Source organism: Nansenia antarctica, assembly GCF_963989245.1.
Source record: "Nansenia antarctica genome assembly, chromosome: 3".
In the NCBI taxonomy this organism is placed as follows: domain Eukaryota; kingdom Metazoa; phylum Chordata; class Actinopteri; order Argentiniformes; family Microstomatidae; genus Nansenia; species Nansenia antarctica.
In genome coordinates, this window is record NC_137688.1 from 78,510,877 (window position 1) to 78,527,015 (window position 16,139).

General features: G+C 43.2%; 1 protein-coding gene across 1 annotated transcript; it reads left to right on the forward strand.

Annotated features, from left to right (window-relative positions):
- Positions 1–1,188: 1,188 nt before the first annotated feature.
- LOC308154446 (myb-related protein A-like) lies at positions 1,189–9,221 on the forward strand (the record flags this gene model as incomplete). The annotated part of the gene is made up of 12 exons (XM_080527606.1): positions 1,189–1,224; positions 2,976–3,047; positions 3,458–3,550; positions 3,973–4,193; positions 4,354–4,567; positions 4,834–4,908; positions 5,578–5,805; positions 6,781–7,089; positions 7,392–7,498; positions 7,739–7,853; positions 8,136–8,246; positions 9,114–9,221. The coding sequence occupies 12 exons, from the start codon at positions 1,189–1,191 to the stop codon at positions 9,219–9,221; spliced, it is 1,689 nt and encodes a 562-aa protein (XP_080383732.1).
- Positions 9,222–16,139: the final 6,918 nt, after the last annotated feature.

The window sequence follows — 16,139 nt, forward strand, 5'->3', positions numbered from 1 at the left end:
ATATAGCTATCTAGCTACACTTACCTGAGGGGTGTGCGATTGCTGGTCATCCATCTTGTCTTGTAATGAGACCACGCTGAAATTCTCTCAAATGTTCTGTGATTGGTCAATCACTGCAGTCAATCACTCAATGCCTGCTCGAAAATGCTCTCTTGTCATTGGTCAATCAATCATTGCATGAGACCACTCACCTCGTGCTGAAATCCTCTCAAATGTTCTGTGATTGGTCAATCACTGCAGTCAAGCACTCAATGCCCGCTCGAAAATGCTCTCTTGTCATTGGTCAATCAATCATTGCATGCCCGCCCTTCCCATGCGCTATCGCATTGCTTTACACAAGTCACAGATTTGTTTTGTCCCATACCAAACAACAACAAACAAACAGTTACCTACATGATGTGATGTAAACCCCAGGGTATCTTACCTAGCCCTCTCCCAGGATAAGGCAACCGGGGACCATAGGTAACCAAACAACACTAGACAGACAAATGTAGCAACCAACTAATATACTAACAAAACAGAATGAAACAGAATAAATTACTCAAAATAGAAGGAAACAAATGAAACAAACATAACCTCACCCCTCTTCCCTCTAACCTACACAAGTAACAAACAGTCACATATATAGGGAACAGGTAGACAGGTGATTGGTTGACAGGACAGGAACACAGGTGGACTTGATGATGGATGATTAACAGGGAGGCAATCAAGGGATCACGAACACCTGGGAGAGAGAGAGAGAGAGAGACACAGACACAAACACAAAGCAAAAACGGACAGGGACGTAACAGTTAGCCTATTTGCTTTGCATGAAAAAATAATAGCAATCTGCTTTCACACAGCCATAGAATTTGAAAAGTTTTAAGGAGAGTGGACGCCGAGTTTGTCAATGCTGCCATGTTACCGGTGGTGGGCGGAGTCAGTCGAGTAGCCTATTTCAAAAGCTTTAATCTGGATCGGAATGATCCGGATTCTGTTTTGCTAGGATCAGATCATATGTTTGATCTGATTTTGAGTAGTATGGGAAATCAGCGATCATCTAGATTTTTTTTAATGTACTGGGCCCAGGTGATAAGCCAAAAACGGTCTGTCTGACTGGACCGTTTCTCTTGGGCAGGTAGGGCCATACAACGAAAGACCACCGGGTGGCAGCATACGTTTGGAGCAACAGATACTGTACTTCTGAGAATGACCTGGTCTCCAGCTGACCCACACCTGGAAAGGGTGTGAGGGGGACGGGCGCGTGAAGCAGCGGGAAAGGGTGTGAGGGGACGGGCGCGTGAAGCAGCGGGCGGGACAAACACGGAGCAGCTGTCAGGAGATGGAAGGTGGTCTGTAATGTACATACAGATTCATACATAAACTACAGAATTACAGTGTTTGATCGCATGCTAGTCATCGTGTAAAACCCACATGAATTACTATTCATATTACAGCTGTCATTTCATTTACTCACAAAGTAGTTTTGTTGACTTCAGCTCGCTAGCTATAGTTGCTAGTAGCCAGCTAGCTTGACAACTTGCTAGCAGCAGCAGCTCATTTACGTTTTTCTTTTTTGTTCACGTTTTTCTTTTTTGTTTCTTAGCTAGTCAGTAGTTACTAGTCAGTAGTTACTAGTCAGTAGTTACTAGTCAGTAGTTACTAGTCAGTGAATTGGAGGGACCATCGTGACCACCATGTCCACTGGCAGCAAGACCAGAGCTCGTAGTAGGGCTAGGTAAGTTTGCAAGACAATCAGTGACACATCAACATTTCCCCAGGAACTTGGCTAGATATGGTAAAGAAGAAGAACTAGTGAAAGGCTACTCCAGTCTATTCAGCTTGACATAATAGCTCTAAAGCAGGCAGCATTGCATGGTAGATGGTCAAGGCCAATGAATGTATAAACTAGATGTGTCACCAATAGGTTAGGATGTCTCTACTCCCTCTCCCCCCTCTCCTCTTGATCTCCTTTCAGCATTGTTGCTTGGCAACAGACATCCTGGGATGGGAGCTTGGGTAGGGCTTTGACAGTGTCCGAATTGTCAGACCAAAAGGGTTGTTTGTTATACTAAAACATAGAATTTCTGCTTAAAATTGTATACATTAGTCCTCTTGAAAAATGTTCCCTCATTATTGTTTAACTTGGGCTATTGGATATAACAGTTATTAACATTAATTAACCATACAACTCTTGGTCTTGATTTTTCAGTGGAACCATAGACCATACACTGTGCAAGGGCAAGGAATGCATGGAGTTAAAATATCACAAAACATTGCAGAAAGTGAAGTGGTCCAGGAAAGAGGTAATGTTTTACCCCATAGAGTTGATTTATGTTGTAACCTTTTCTTGATATTCAGTTCAGGGTAGGAAAATAAGCTCATACTTTTTAAAAATGTATTGAATATTTATTTTAATAGAGAGTCTCATTGAGACCAGGGTCTCTCTTACAAGGGAGCCCTGCATAAGCATAATTTACAGTGACATATATACACAATTCCAACATTATAAAACGCAGGGAAACATTTTCAACAGAGATCAACATTTAATGAAAAGTTAATACAGTGACACATGTCCCAGAGCTGGTTATCTCGAACCAGAGGAAGGTTGGGATCAGTTAGGGGTTTATGCTACATTCAAGTACTCCTCAAAAATTGGTAATTTGAGCATTTTCAACTCAGAAACCTGTGAACCTTTGAGATCTCTAAATTCCCATATTTGGCACTAATCTCAGAATTAGTCAACAGAGAGCTCTACGCTAAATCCAATGCTAAGTCTTGGTGGGAAGCTCAGAGTTTCAGAGGAGCATTTGAATGCACCATGGACATGGAATGGAACTGAATGTGTTTGACACACGTGTTTGCTACCATTCCTTATTCCATTTCATGCATTACAATGAGCCCGTCCTCCGATTTCTACCTCCACCAACCTCCACTGTAGTCTTCCTACGCATTTCTCTGGTTCAGAGTATCTGTATTCATCTCTTGATTTCAAGGATGAGAAGCTGAAGAGGCTGGTGGAGCAGGATGAAGACTATGACTGGAGTCTTATTGCAGATACATTCAAGGTAAACAAACATTGTGTAACACCAGTGGAGGCTTGTGGAGGTAGAAATCAGAGGACAGGCTCATAGTAATACATGGAATGGAATGAGGAAAGGTATCAAACACAACATTCCATGCATTACAATGAGCCCGTCCTCTCCGCCTACCTCCACCAGCCTGCCCTGTGTGACACAGTTCACAGGCAAACTGTCTTTTAATAAATAAACAGCTGCATAATATTATATTATACAGAAACACTAGCAACTAATATCTGTTAGTTGTCTGTTTGACTGTCATAAAGCTTGGAAATATTAAGTTGTCGTCCTAGGCTGGTTATTTGTTCACAATCTGCGCATGCGTGTGTGTGTGTGTGTAATGTAGAAGACTCCGACTCACGTTCTACCATTTTCTTTACATTCCTCTCCTCCGACAGAGAAGGTCCGACATCCAGTGTCAGCAACGGTGGCAGAATGTTCTGAACCCAGAGCTGGTGAAGGGACCGTGGACCAAGGAAGAGGACCAGAGGGTGAAGACACACATCAACATCGACTTTCTTTCACTCTTCACGTCTGTCTACTCAATGTTCATCAGTCACATACTACTCAAGGGCGGGTTTCCCCCGGACACACTAACGTTCTTTTTAAACCAAGTCTAGGACTAGAATCACCCTTCCGATGGAGAACTCTCCCATAGATACAGCAATGAAATTATTCTGAAGATGCTTGTTTTTAAGCAGGCGTAGGCATAGGCCCGTGGAGGCTGGTGGAGGTAGAAATCGGGAGAACCGTCTCACGTGTTTGATACCGTGCCTCCTTCCATCCCATGCATTACGACGAGCCCATCCTCCGACTTGTACCTCCACCAGCCTCCCCCCTGGTATAGGCTTAATCTAGGCCCAGATCAAACAAAAACAGCCCCGTTAACCTTTGTGTTCTCCTCCACTCCCAGGTCACCAAGTTGGTCCAGAAGTACGGCCCCAGGAGCTGGTCCGTCATTGCCAAACACCTCCACGGGCGGATCGGCAAGCAGTGTAGGGAGCGCTGGCACAACCACCTGAACCCCGAGGTGAAGAAATCCTGCTGGACCCACAACGAGGACATGATCATCTACAAAGCCCACAAACGGCTCGGCAACCGCTGGGCGGAGATCTCCAAGATGCTGCCTGGCAGGTAATGGCAGGGTTCAGGTTTACACCAGGTAGGGGCAGGGTTCAGGTAGGGGCAGGGTTCAGGTTTACACCAGGTAGGGGCAGGGTTCAGGTAGGGGCAGGGTTCAGGTTTACACCTGTGTGTGTGTGTGTGTGTGTGTGTGCGCGCGCCTCTGTCACAGGACCGACAACTCCATAAAGAACCACTGGAACTCCACCATGCGGAGGAAGGTGGAGACCGAGGGCTACCTGCAGGAAGGCCCCCCCTCCCGCGCCTACAGGGTCAAGGCAACAATCAGGAGGAAGACCAAGCCTATCTCCCCTAGTGGCCTCCTGCACAGCAGCCACAACCATAACCACAACCACAACCACTACCTCATGACCCAACCCACAAAGGTGATCACTGATCAGGGGTAGAGGTAGAAGTCTGAGGACGGGCTCATTACCCACTTGAACAGAACCGCTGCTCACACATCAGTGCTATTTATCAGTCGGCACAAAATAAATGGACATATAGAAGAAAATGTAATGAATAAAATCGAGGTTCAGTTCAACATCGAAGATGAAAGGACAGGATTTTGCTTTGATTTCTCAGTTGAATGTCAGACTGTCTGTTTTTCATGTGACTCATGTTTTTGTGTTGTAAATGTGTGTTGTGATAGATTTCAGGATACCCGCTCGGCCTGTTGGACGACCAGTATGTGGACAGTGTCCCTGAGACATCTGTCTTTGTCCTGGTCAGTGTTCCTTCACTTTTTCCTGCTCTCTCTCTCTATCACTCTCTCGCTATCGTGTTTTTCTTTTTCTCGCTCTCTCTGTCATTCGATCTCGCTCTCTCTCTATTACTGTCTTATCTCTCTATCTGTCTCTCACTCTTTATCTCTTTTGTTCTTTCTTTCCCTCTATCGGTCTCTCTCACTTGCTCTCTCTCTCTCTCTCACACACACACCCCTTGCACTACTCTCTCCCCCCCATGTTCCCTCTCTAAAACTCCCTCAGTTCATCTCCACCATGCACACATGATCACATGACCACAACCACACCAGAGGGCCTCCATGTAGAGGAGCTGCTCTGTGGCCCAGCCGCATGTGAAAGAGAGTGTTTGTTTAATGGGTTGTTTTTCTTTTTCCTCTGCTCTGTATGTCTATGTCTCTCTCTCTCTCTCTCTCTCTCTCTCTCTCTCTCTCTCTCTCTCTCTCTCTCTCTCTCACACACACATACACACACACTCTCGCTCTCTTTCACTCCCTGGCCCTCTTAGCTGCCCCTCACCCTCCTGCTGTCCCGTTGTCTACCTTTCCCCAAAGTCAAAACGATGTCATCCTTCCTCCCCCTCCTCTCTCCCCCTCTCTCTCTCTTTCCACCCCTCCCCTCCGTTCCCCCTTCCCTCCCTGTCTCTCCCCCAGCCTATGGAGGGCTGCTGCAGTTGGTCCAGCAGCCTGACGGAGGAGGCTGTGAGCCTGGTCAACTCCACCCTGAGCTGCCTGGGGGACCAGAGTCTGGAGGTCCACCTGGGAGGCTCTGTCTACACACCCGTCTACCCCAGCAGGTACCTGGAGGCGGAGGCCAGCGCTGTGCTCTCCTCCCTGCAGACTATCCCGGGGTTCGCTGAAACCCTGGAGCTCATCGACTCGGTCAGTCCTCGTCCTCTTTCTCCTCCTTCTTCTTCTCCTCCTCCTCCACTTCCTTCTTCTTCTCCTCTTCCTCTTTTTCCTCGTCCTCCTCTTCCTGTTCCCATTCTTTCTCCTCTCCTTCTCTTCCTCAGCCATCATCTCCTCCTCCTCCCACACTTCTGTAGATCTGATATGATTGGATAGGCATAAACAAAATGGTAGTAGCTTCCACAATTTATGTTTGCCAGAGACTTTTGGCTATATTTTGTTGATAGCAAAGCATAATACATAATATAGCAATTACATAATATTGATAATCTGAGTCCAATGTAATTATCACTGTGTGTAAAGAATTGTTGAGTCTGTACCTATTAAGGGCAAGAAAGGTCAAATAGAATTAATCGAATGAGGAATCGTTTAACACTAGAACAGTTACACTAGAACAGTTTGACCTACTAAAAGAGCCGCCTCAGGGGTCAAATGTGGCTCTTTACAATGCTCAAGCTGCTATTCACTAGTTGGCCACAAAAAAAAGGGCTAAATAGCTTTCTATTAGCTTATCCTGATTTGATTTTGAAAATGTAAGGATACTGGGTAGTAGAACGCACATATCTAGGAAAAGTCATGAAAGGAGGGTCCTGAAATTCGATCGAGCGCAAAGATATAAACATTTGTTTTAGTCACAGGGGTCAAATGACCCCTTATGGCTGTTGACCACCGGTCATCACAAATCAATGACAACCTGACAACAGGACACAGGAAAAAGGGTGGGAGCTTTTTCCCTAACCTCTGCTTTTCATAGCATCCTAAAAACAGCCATTTGTCTCCCGGGGGGATGGTAAACTTAAGAAGATTGGGGCAGAATTGAAATCGTCCCACTTCAATCCTGTCAGATCGACCCAACAGGTCCCTAGTCCCATAGGGCCACCGCTGTTCTAGACAGGGCCAGAGAGAACCAATCATACCTGTCATTGTTGTCATGGTCCCTCTCTACAGGACCCTGTAGCCTGGAGCGAGGTGGCGGAGGAAGTGACCTCGCCACTGAAACAGGAAGCTACGCCCCTGCCCTTCGGCGACATGCAGGAAGTACCCGGTTATGAGCTGTGTGACGACTCAGGCCCCGTCTCCGACCTGAGCAGGAGCTACATAGAGCTCCTGTCCTCCTTCTCCCCCTCCATGTCCAGGCTGAGCACCTCTCACTACACCCTGACGAGCAAGGGCCACAGCAGCACCTCCTTCCTGGATTACAGTGACTCGTCTCCCCAGCTGACCCCCGCCAAGACCGTGGCCTTCTCTCCTTCTCAGGTAGGACCACCTCCTCATCTGGGCTGGTCGTCTCACCTGGGGTCACCTGGGGTTAGACCACCTGGCCCAGATTAAGACCCTTAGTCCTGGATTTAGAGAGTCTTCATCAAGTCTGGGGAAAAACAATCTTGGCTTAAATCTTTAATGTTTTTGTCTTGTCTGGTGATATTTGAAGAGAAATGAAAAACTGTTTTCACCCACCCCCAAAAAAGCAAAGGTTTCTAAACTACAATGAGTGATTCCTTTCTTGTGTTAACGTTTTCTTTGTGTGTGTGTAGTTCTTCAACGTGTGTGGAGGTGAGGACCTGAACCTGGACGACCCGGCCCTCACCTCCACCCCGGTGTGTGACCACACCACCCCCCCCCTCCACAAGGACCTCACCCCCAAATACCACAATAATAATGCAGGGTGAGTGTATTCAACAAACCAATTAACCGACCAACCAATCCATCAACCAATAAATGAATGTATTTGTATAACACATGTTGTACACGATTGCAAATACACTGTCTAAACAAAGCTGTACTAAACCAGGGAAGTTCTATTTTGATGAACTATGAACTATTATATGAAATATAATAGAAATATTATATGACAAGTGTACGTACTTGCACGTATGTGTGCGTGTGTTCTGTCCATGTTGTGAAGGTTCCAGACCTCCAAGGTCAGGAAAGCCATCATGCTTCCCACACCACAGACCCCCACACCCTTCAAGACCACCACTGCCACTCAGGAGAAGATGCACGGCCCGATGAAACTGATGGTGCGTTCATATTCTACCTGAATAACCACTAAATGTCCTTAGATTAGTGGTTTCTTATGGTTATTGATATGGTTGTCTTCCTCTTGTCTGTTTGTTTTTTTGTTTGTGTGTGTGTGTGTGTGTGTGTGTGTGTGTGCGTGCGTCTGTGCGCGTGTGCATGTGTGTTTGTGTGTGTGTGTGTGTGTGTGTGTGTGTGTGTGTGTGTTTGTGTGCGTGTGCGTGTGCGTGTGCGCGTGTGTGTGTGTGTGTGTGTGTGTGTGTGTGTGTGTGTGTCCGGTGCAGCGGGTGGGCTACCTGGAGGAAGATTTTAAGAAGGTGTTGATAGAGGAGACTGGAGTGGAGGTGCTGATACATGTAGATTCACACAATGACTTCTACTCCTGGACACAAGAGGTAAGCATCTTTCTCTGTACATTAAGTAATGTAGTAATAGCTGTGTGTAATATCCAGCCCTCTGATTGGCGGTTAAATACAGCCCTTTGATTGGCTGTAATATCCAGCCCTCTGATTGGTTGTTATATACAGACAACAATCCCGGGACCACCATCCCATCAGAGCTGCACCTGGACCTGGACCCAGCACGCAGCAGCAGCAGCAGCAGCAGCAGCAGCAGCCAGGCTGTGAGTGGAGGCTGGTGGAGGGAGAAATCAGAGGACGGGGCTCATTGTCGGCTCATGCATGGGACGGAACGAGAAATGGTATCAAACACATTCTGATTCCGTTCCATGCATTCCAATGAGCCTGGCCTCCGATTGTCTACCTCCTCCAGACATTTCATAATCACAGAAAAAAATGCTGCTTTCTTCATGAACTTTATTAATTTGCGACCCCAGAATGTTCGCTGCTTCAAGGGTTTTGGTAGATCTAGAAGAGGGGAAGCTTCGTAATAGAATTGAAGACGTCATGCAGTATAATAGACGTGGCTGAATCACAGGTTGTATTTCTCTGCCTTGCTGACTTTGAAGGACTGGTTGTCTTCCTCTGCTCCGTTAAAGCTCAAATGCTTTATTCCCCCCCCCCCCCCAGTGTCAGTCCTTGCTCCAAACAAAGTATACTTATGTACAGATCTTCTTGATCAGATGAAAAGAAAATGCCACAGGGTGTCCACATTAATTATAATGTCATGTTGAAAGGGGAAAAAAAAGTCTGATTATTTGACTGGTTGTTTTTTCTGGTTTATGATGATGATGATGATGATGATGATGATGATGATAATGATGATGATGTTCTTGTTGTTGTTGTTGTTGTTGTTGTGTACAGGTGAGTGTTGAGTGGAAGCCGGTGATGTTTGGGAAGACGGACGACCAGCTGAGCATGACAGAGCAGGCCAGGAAGTACCTCACTAACGAAGTTACAACATCTGAATGATATTTAGAATGAAAGTTTTTAGATTTAAAAATAATAATAAAATAATAATAACATTTTAATAAATAAAATAATAATACCATTTTAATAATAAAATTGTAATGCGGTTTAAAATAATAATACAATTTTAATAAATAAAATAATAATACAATTTTAATAATAAAATGTTAATGCGGTTTAAAATGTGGATGATCATTTTCATGTGGATGATCATATTGTGTTTTTTGCTGAATTATTTCTTATTAGTTTTAGCCCGGTTACCATATCTAGGTTTTTAGGGAAGTAGATAAATGCTGTAAAAATACTCTGAAAAAAAAAAAACTTTTGTTTTTCATTATATATTTCCATTTTATATGGCATAAGAATACTATGCATTGTATTGCATATCCAATCTCAGTCTGCCAACTCCTGCACGTGTACCTCAATTTCAACAATAAAATCCTGTTGTTCACCTTGTTTGTGGAAAGATTTACTTAATCATCGAATTATATACATTTATACAACAGTTAGTTCCGACCAAGTCATTTGATTGGACAAGAGGCATTCCATGACTGCTGATATACAGTATAACAGCACTGGGACTTTTAACTATATGTATCACTCCGCCGCACAGATGTTCTACTAAATGACCGTTAATTAGACTACATGTTTGTGTTCAGGTTACTTGGCAACAGTCCATGAAATGAACTATTTTTTGTTTATTTTTATGATTAAATAAAAATAAACCTACGACCGAATCACAGCCGTGCTGATATTCAGTATACGGTAACACACTCCCTCTCGTGTGATATTGCTTAATTGTCTCACTTGAGGACTCATGAGTCAGTTCAATAAATTCAGTTAAACAGACATTTAGGAGGGAAGGAGGAGGGTATTGGTTTCACAATGGCAGTTATTTTATTAAAGTGTCACATCACTCCCGTGGAAGTCTGTTTGGTGTGACTAGTGATAATTGGGGTTGAGACTAAAGGGACCTTCCTGCTTCCTCCATCACCCAGCCTGATCATAACCCACCAGTTCATCCTTGCTGTGATCAATCATAATGAGTAAGAATTGAAGGAACATCAAGAGTTGGACTATGAATCAGTGGCGATTCTAGAGATTTATACATGGGGTGGCAAGCAGATATTTTAGTGTGGCCATCATTTTGATAAGTGGCTATCTTAATGTCTTACATTTATGTATATTTATCATCCCTTACAGCCTGTTCTACATATAGAACTAGTGTGTGCATGTGTACAGGTTTCTCTCTCATCCAGTAAATTATTACAAAGACATACGTTTGTGGGAGAAAAAAACTTTTTATTATCTCTTTCATTCTGAGACAATAAACAAGGAACATGAACAATGCGCGCTGAACTTGATCGTCAGAACAAACAAGAATGAGAGGTTTCATGTCCAAGCAAGACCTTGAAAAACTCATCCATGCATTTGTTTGGAGTAGACTTGAGTATTGTAGTCTACTAACAGGCCTATCTAAAGGAGCTGTTCGTAAATTGCAGCTCATCCAAAACACCGCTGCTAGGGTCCTAACAAAAACAAAGAACTTTGAACACATTACACCAATCCTGAGATCCCTGCACTGGCTACCAAAAAAAACATCTTACTATGCTCCTCTTGCTGTATTTTTAAATAATGTAAAGCACTTTGAATTGCCCCTGTTGTATAAGTGCTATACAAATAAACTTGCCTTGCCACAAAATCTGCTATTAAAAAAATAAATAATAACAAAATACAAATAAATACATTTACAAAAGCTGAATGCGACGATTGCTATGCTGTGCAGCAAATCGCTTCACAAACTCATCCAAATTCAGAGCTTTTGCACGTTTAGACTCAATGCTGAGAACTGCAATACTTGAACTGCAATACTACTAATCTATTCTCTGCCATGGTAGAGCGCAGGTGATTCTTTATTATTTTAAGAGTTGAAAAACTCCTCTCACATGCTGCACTGGTGACCGGCAATACTACAGCTATTTTACATAATCTGAACATCTCCAAGAAAACCGTCTTGTATGGATCCAAAAAATTAACTAATTCCATTAAACTGGAGGGACTTTGTTTTCCATTTGTTGCTTGTTGATCCAACAATCTTCTAATCTGCTGCAGTTCCAGTTTAAGGTTATCTACATTTGATCCATATGCATTTGCTAAAAGATTAACTGCCTCCTCATTCAAAAAGCTGCTGCTGGATGGATTCAGTGCCTGGATACCCTGCATGATGTGACAGTTAAAGCTAGAGAATCGTCTTTGCATTTCACCAATCATGCAATCAATGACAGGATAAAATATTTTAGTTAGAAAATACTTTTTGCTGTCTGGTATTGTTTGCTGTCCTAGTGTAGACGTGATAACACTACCTTTAAGTTTCTTTGTTATCCGTCTTGCCCTCTTATGAGTGTGAGTTGTAGAAATGTTACAACTTTCACAGATGTTGAGTATTTCAATCCAAAGCTCATCAAAATATGTCTCAGTACGATAGTTTTTTAGAGTCTGTTGTAGTGTTTCAATTAGCTCAACAGCTTTAGTAAGGTCAAGCTGTGTTGACTGGAGCATATCTGACAAAAATCGGGTGTCACCTAGTACTTTTCTAAAAACTGTAAGGCATCCAATAAAATTCAGATCAATTTGAACCAGTAGCCCTCTTGCTTCAACAGCTCTGTCCGGATTGTCCTCATCTGAAATGTCTTCAAGTACTTGCATTAAAGCAGGCAACCTATCCATAACATTGCGACAAGCTAAATATCTGCAGGCCCATCGTGTATCGCTGAGCCGCTGGAGTTCCCTTGGTTCACCATCAAACATCTCCCTCTGCACCGCCAACCATTTGGGATGGACATAAGACCCTGATATAAATACATACAGTCGCTCTAACAATGAAAATACATTTGCTGCGTCGGGTACAGATTTCACACTGTCCACTATCACTAAGTTTAAGCAGTGTGCACTGCAATGAACGTAAAATGCATGCTTGGCTACTTCTTTTATTCTGGCTTGGACACCAGAATGCTTCCCACTCATAGTTGATGCTCCATCGTAGCCTTGACCAACTAGGTTTTTCTTATATTCTAGCCGATGCTTCTCTAAACAGCCTATACTTTTTTTCTGTTAAACTGGCAGCATCCAGTTTCTCTGCCTCTTGAAACTCCAGAAAACTCTCATGTACTACACCGTTATAGTAGTAACGAAGAACAAAAGACATCTGCTCTTTTTTCTTGACATCTTTCGTTTCATCCACTAGAACAGAAAACTGTGCACTCTCTTTGACCTCCTTTATGATCTCCTCTTGAACCATCCCTGCCAAACACTGGAGTATTTCATTTTGGATACTGCTGCATGTGTATTTAGCATTTTGAATGAATGGTCTTTATTGTCATTGCTATAGTACAGGTACCAAACAACGACATTTAGGAGGGGTGGCTCCCCCGGTGCTAGGAAAGAAAAAGAAAAAAAGAAGAAAAAAAAACACAAGAAGGGAAGGAGCTGGTTTACATAAATAAATAAAGGCTATGTACACTATCCACTATACTATACTGTACAGTGTACTGAAAAATCATTCAAAAACAAGAAAAACCAGGGTTAATTGTTAATGAGTTAGTGGGAGTTAGTAATCAAAAATATAGTATTTTATGAGCCTCTGATACGACAGGCCACATGGTTCTTTTTTCAATACATCATGGTCTGAACAATGCATGAATACCAAACAGATCTATATAATTTTGGACAGGTTTATGCAAAAAACTCAAAATGGAGAGTGATCAGTTCTCCCAGAGTTTCACACATAAACCTACCTCCTTGAGAATAGAAATAAATCTCAGGGTCTTTCTGCGCAAGAAAACAGCTCCCCATGACTTGGGTTAGAAAATATAAAACCTTGCCTAATGCAAAAAAAATGTTTTTAAAATAGAAAACAGAAACTCAAAAACCGCTAGGGTATCTTTTCACAACAAGAAAATTCAAAACTACTCAACAATTTTCCTAAAAGTGTCGGAAAACAAAAACATTCTTAAACCATCAAGATATACAAAAAACTGGAGCTGTACATGGAGAAACAACGATTATAGACTATTTCCTAAAATTGCTGTTGTGGTGTCGGGCAGAATTTGTAGGAATGGTTTCCCCCACAATTATAACATGCAAAACCCTTATCACCCCACTGTCTGAAATTTGTTTGTGGCTGGCCATGCTGTTCTCTAGAACGTTTCTCTTGTCCTTCATAAAATCTAATTTGTGCAGCTTGTAGACGCACCTGATCCTGTGTAGACACTTTATGAGCCTCCCCCGCTATAGTAAGGTGTAGCTATCAAATTTTCTAGGGTCCCCGTCTCCCACCCAATGCAGGTCAGTCTCACTTGCTCACTCAAAGTCGGTCTTAGTCCGTTTACAAGTGCAGGTTTCAGTAGTGTGGAGTAGTTATTATCATCCCGAGCTACACCACTGTGTAATATAAAACATTTCTCTAAACGGACATAAGTCCTCGAACAGTTCCTCTCCTTTCTGAGTACACATCTGGACTTTGCTTCAATCAATTATATATATTCAAAGGAACAATATAGATACAAATAGCACTATTAGTTAAAATAGCTTAAAGAAAACACACAAGGAATGAAAACAGCTGTAATGTCTTATCCCAAATAAGAAAATTCAAATGCACTGAGTCAACAGAAAAACTGAAGTATTAACACTGATTAACTAATTAAAACTGGAGTTCAGAACTTTGGTTAGCTCAATGAAAACTCTATTATCATACATGGAAAATTCAGAACTCCTGGTTGGCTCAATGAATTTTATGGATAAGTACTGAAAATGTGTTCCCACCTCCCCACTTTTACACAGAACTAAAACCTCTTTTCAGTTCCACTAAACCTCTGTGTAATAAACCCAATCTCTCCCTGGTTAGGCCCTCTCTGTAACCAGGTGAACAGCAACTCCCCCTGATTAGTCCCTCTCTGCAATCAGGTCAGCAGCCACTCCCTCTGGTTAATACTTTTTCTGTAACCAGATAACAGCAACGTCGAAAGATACACGTATATATATATAACTAAACCTCTTTTCAGTTCCACTAATCATATACACAAAAAGAGCAGTCCTATGGTTTTGCCAGGTGCAATTATAGCCACGATAACATGTACATCGTCTAAAAACGCCACAAGCCATGCATCACAAAGTGCACCCGGAAACAAAGACCTCTCCAATTGGGTATCTTTCTCCGATTAAATACCGTTCCGTATACAAAATGAAAATCGACAGGCTTACCCTTGTTCATGTGTTTACGTAGACAGCGTGCCAAGGCCCTGATCATCCGCTCTCAGCCAATCCCAAAAAATAGAGGGGATCTCCTAACCGCGTCACTTGCTAGGTGAAACGCGAGAGTTCCGTCTCAGAACAGCTCGTCAGCTGGAAAAATGACTGAAAACGGACAAAACAGGAATTCCCTCGCAGCCGCTCCCTGTTCCTCGTCGCCAACTGTAAGTGCAAATTATTCAATAATGGCAGCCTGTTTCGTTTCAAGATGTATAAGAAAAGATATTTAATATTCTTCTGCAGAAGGAGGAAGTTTACAGGTTCGTCAGACGCATCTGAACGTTTCAAAGTTCCTCGTAAAGTCCCGATCATTCATTTCATCTCAGCATTTATACAATCAGGTTTCCACAGGTAAGGGGTCCGCCCTCGGGTGAGGTTTAGACCAATCATGAGCAAGGGGTGTGAGTTTGTACATGGATGAAGATGATGGGGATGAAGGTTAGGGGGGAATCTGACCCCCACTTTCTCCTAGGGACACAAAGGTGAAAAAGGAACACAATAGCCACAAACTGGTTCAGTCTGGTCCCAGAGCACCGGGTCTGGGGAAACACAAAAGCCCAAAACTGCTCCAGATGGCCTAGTCCACTCCGGGAGAAAAGAGGGCAATCAGGTCTTTGTAATCATTTAAATGTGTCTGTTGTCTGGCCAATGTCAAGCTTCAAGCAGAGAAACCGGTTCCATTGTGTGGTCACAAACAGGAAATCAGCTTCCATAGCTTTGCCCCAGACATCCAAAGTTTGAATCTTAAATGTAGAAAAATGTCCCCCACATACAATAATTTTCTCTCACAACAGATAGATGACTAGGGTTGTCATATTGCACATAGTGTTATTGCACATTCATTTGAAGTGTCGCAGTTTGCAGGCTAGAAATGTACATATTTGTGCCTCAGCACTACACCTGATTTTTTTTCAGTCCAGCAGCTGCCATCAATCCGTCCAGACTGTCCAGGGCCCAGAACCTAGGTCTTTGCTGTGTTCAGGGCCTGGATGGCCCTGGGGTAGAAGCTGTTCTTCAGTCTGTTTGTCCTTGCGGCCATGGTCCTGTACCGCCTTTTCGAGGGCAGCCGGGTAAAGTGTTCGTACCACACTTTCTTCTATTCCTTCTGTGGATTACGGATTTATACATTAAATCACCACAGAACTTACATCTTATGGAGAAGGAGACAAACTTTATTGGAAAAGATGAAACCCATAGCGACTTTTATCTCCACGCCGCTAAGAAGTATTTAAACTTCGGAGCGGCAACTATTCACACGACGCTGACTGCTAACCTGACGCGGAAGAACAAGCCCCCGACAGGTAGAATGGACCGAAGGACCATGATCTTTCTCTATCTACTTCTCTCGGGAGACATTCAACTGAATCCCGGTCCAGTTACAACCAGGCAAGCTACACGTTTGGCCAGAGAACAGCTGTGCTTTTCCCAGGCAACTGTTGCTAGCGACGCCATTGAGCCACCTGGCCACCTCAATGGTTAATTGTTACCACATGCCCACACACTCACTGAAAATAGAAAAATAAATAATAAATAATAATGAATTTGATTTGATATCTGTTTCTTTTCCCTTTCTCCTGCTCCTCTTTGGCTTCTGTCTGAGGTGCAGTGATGTCA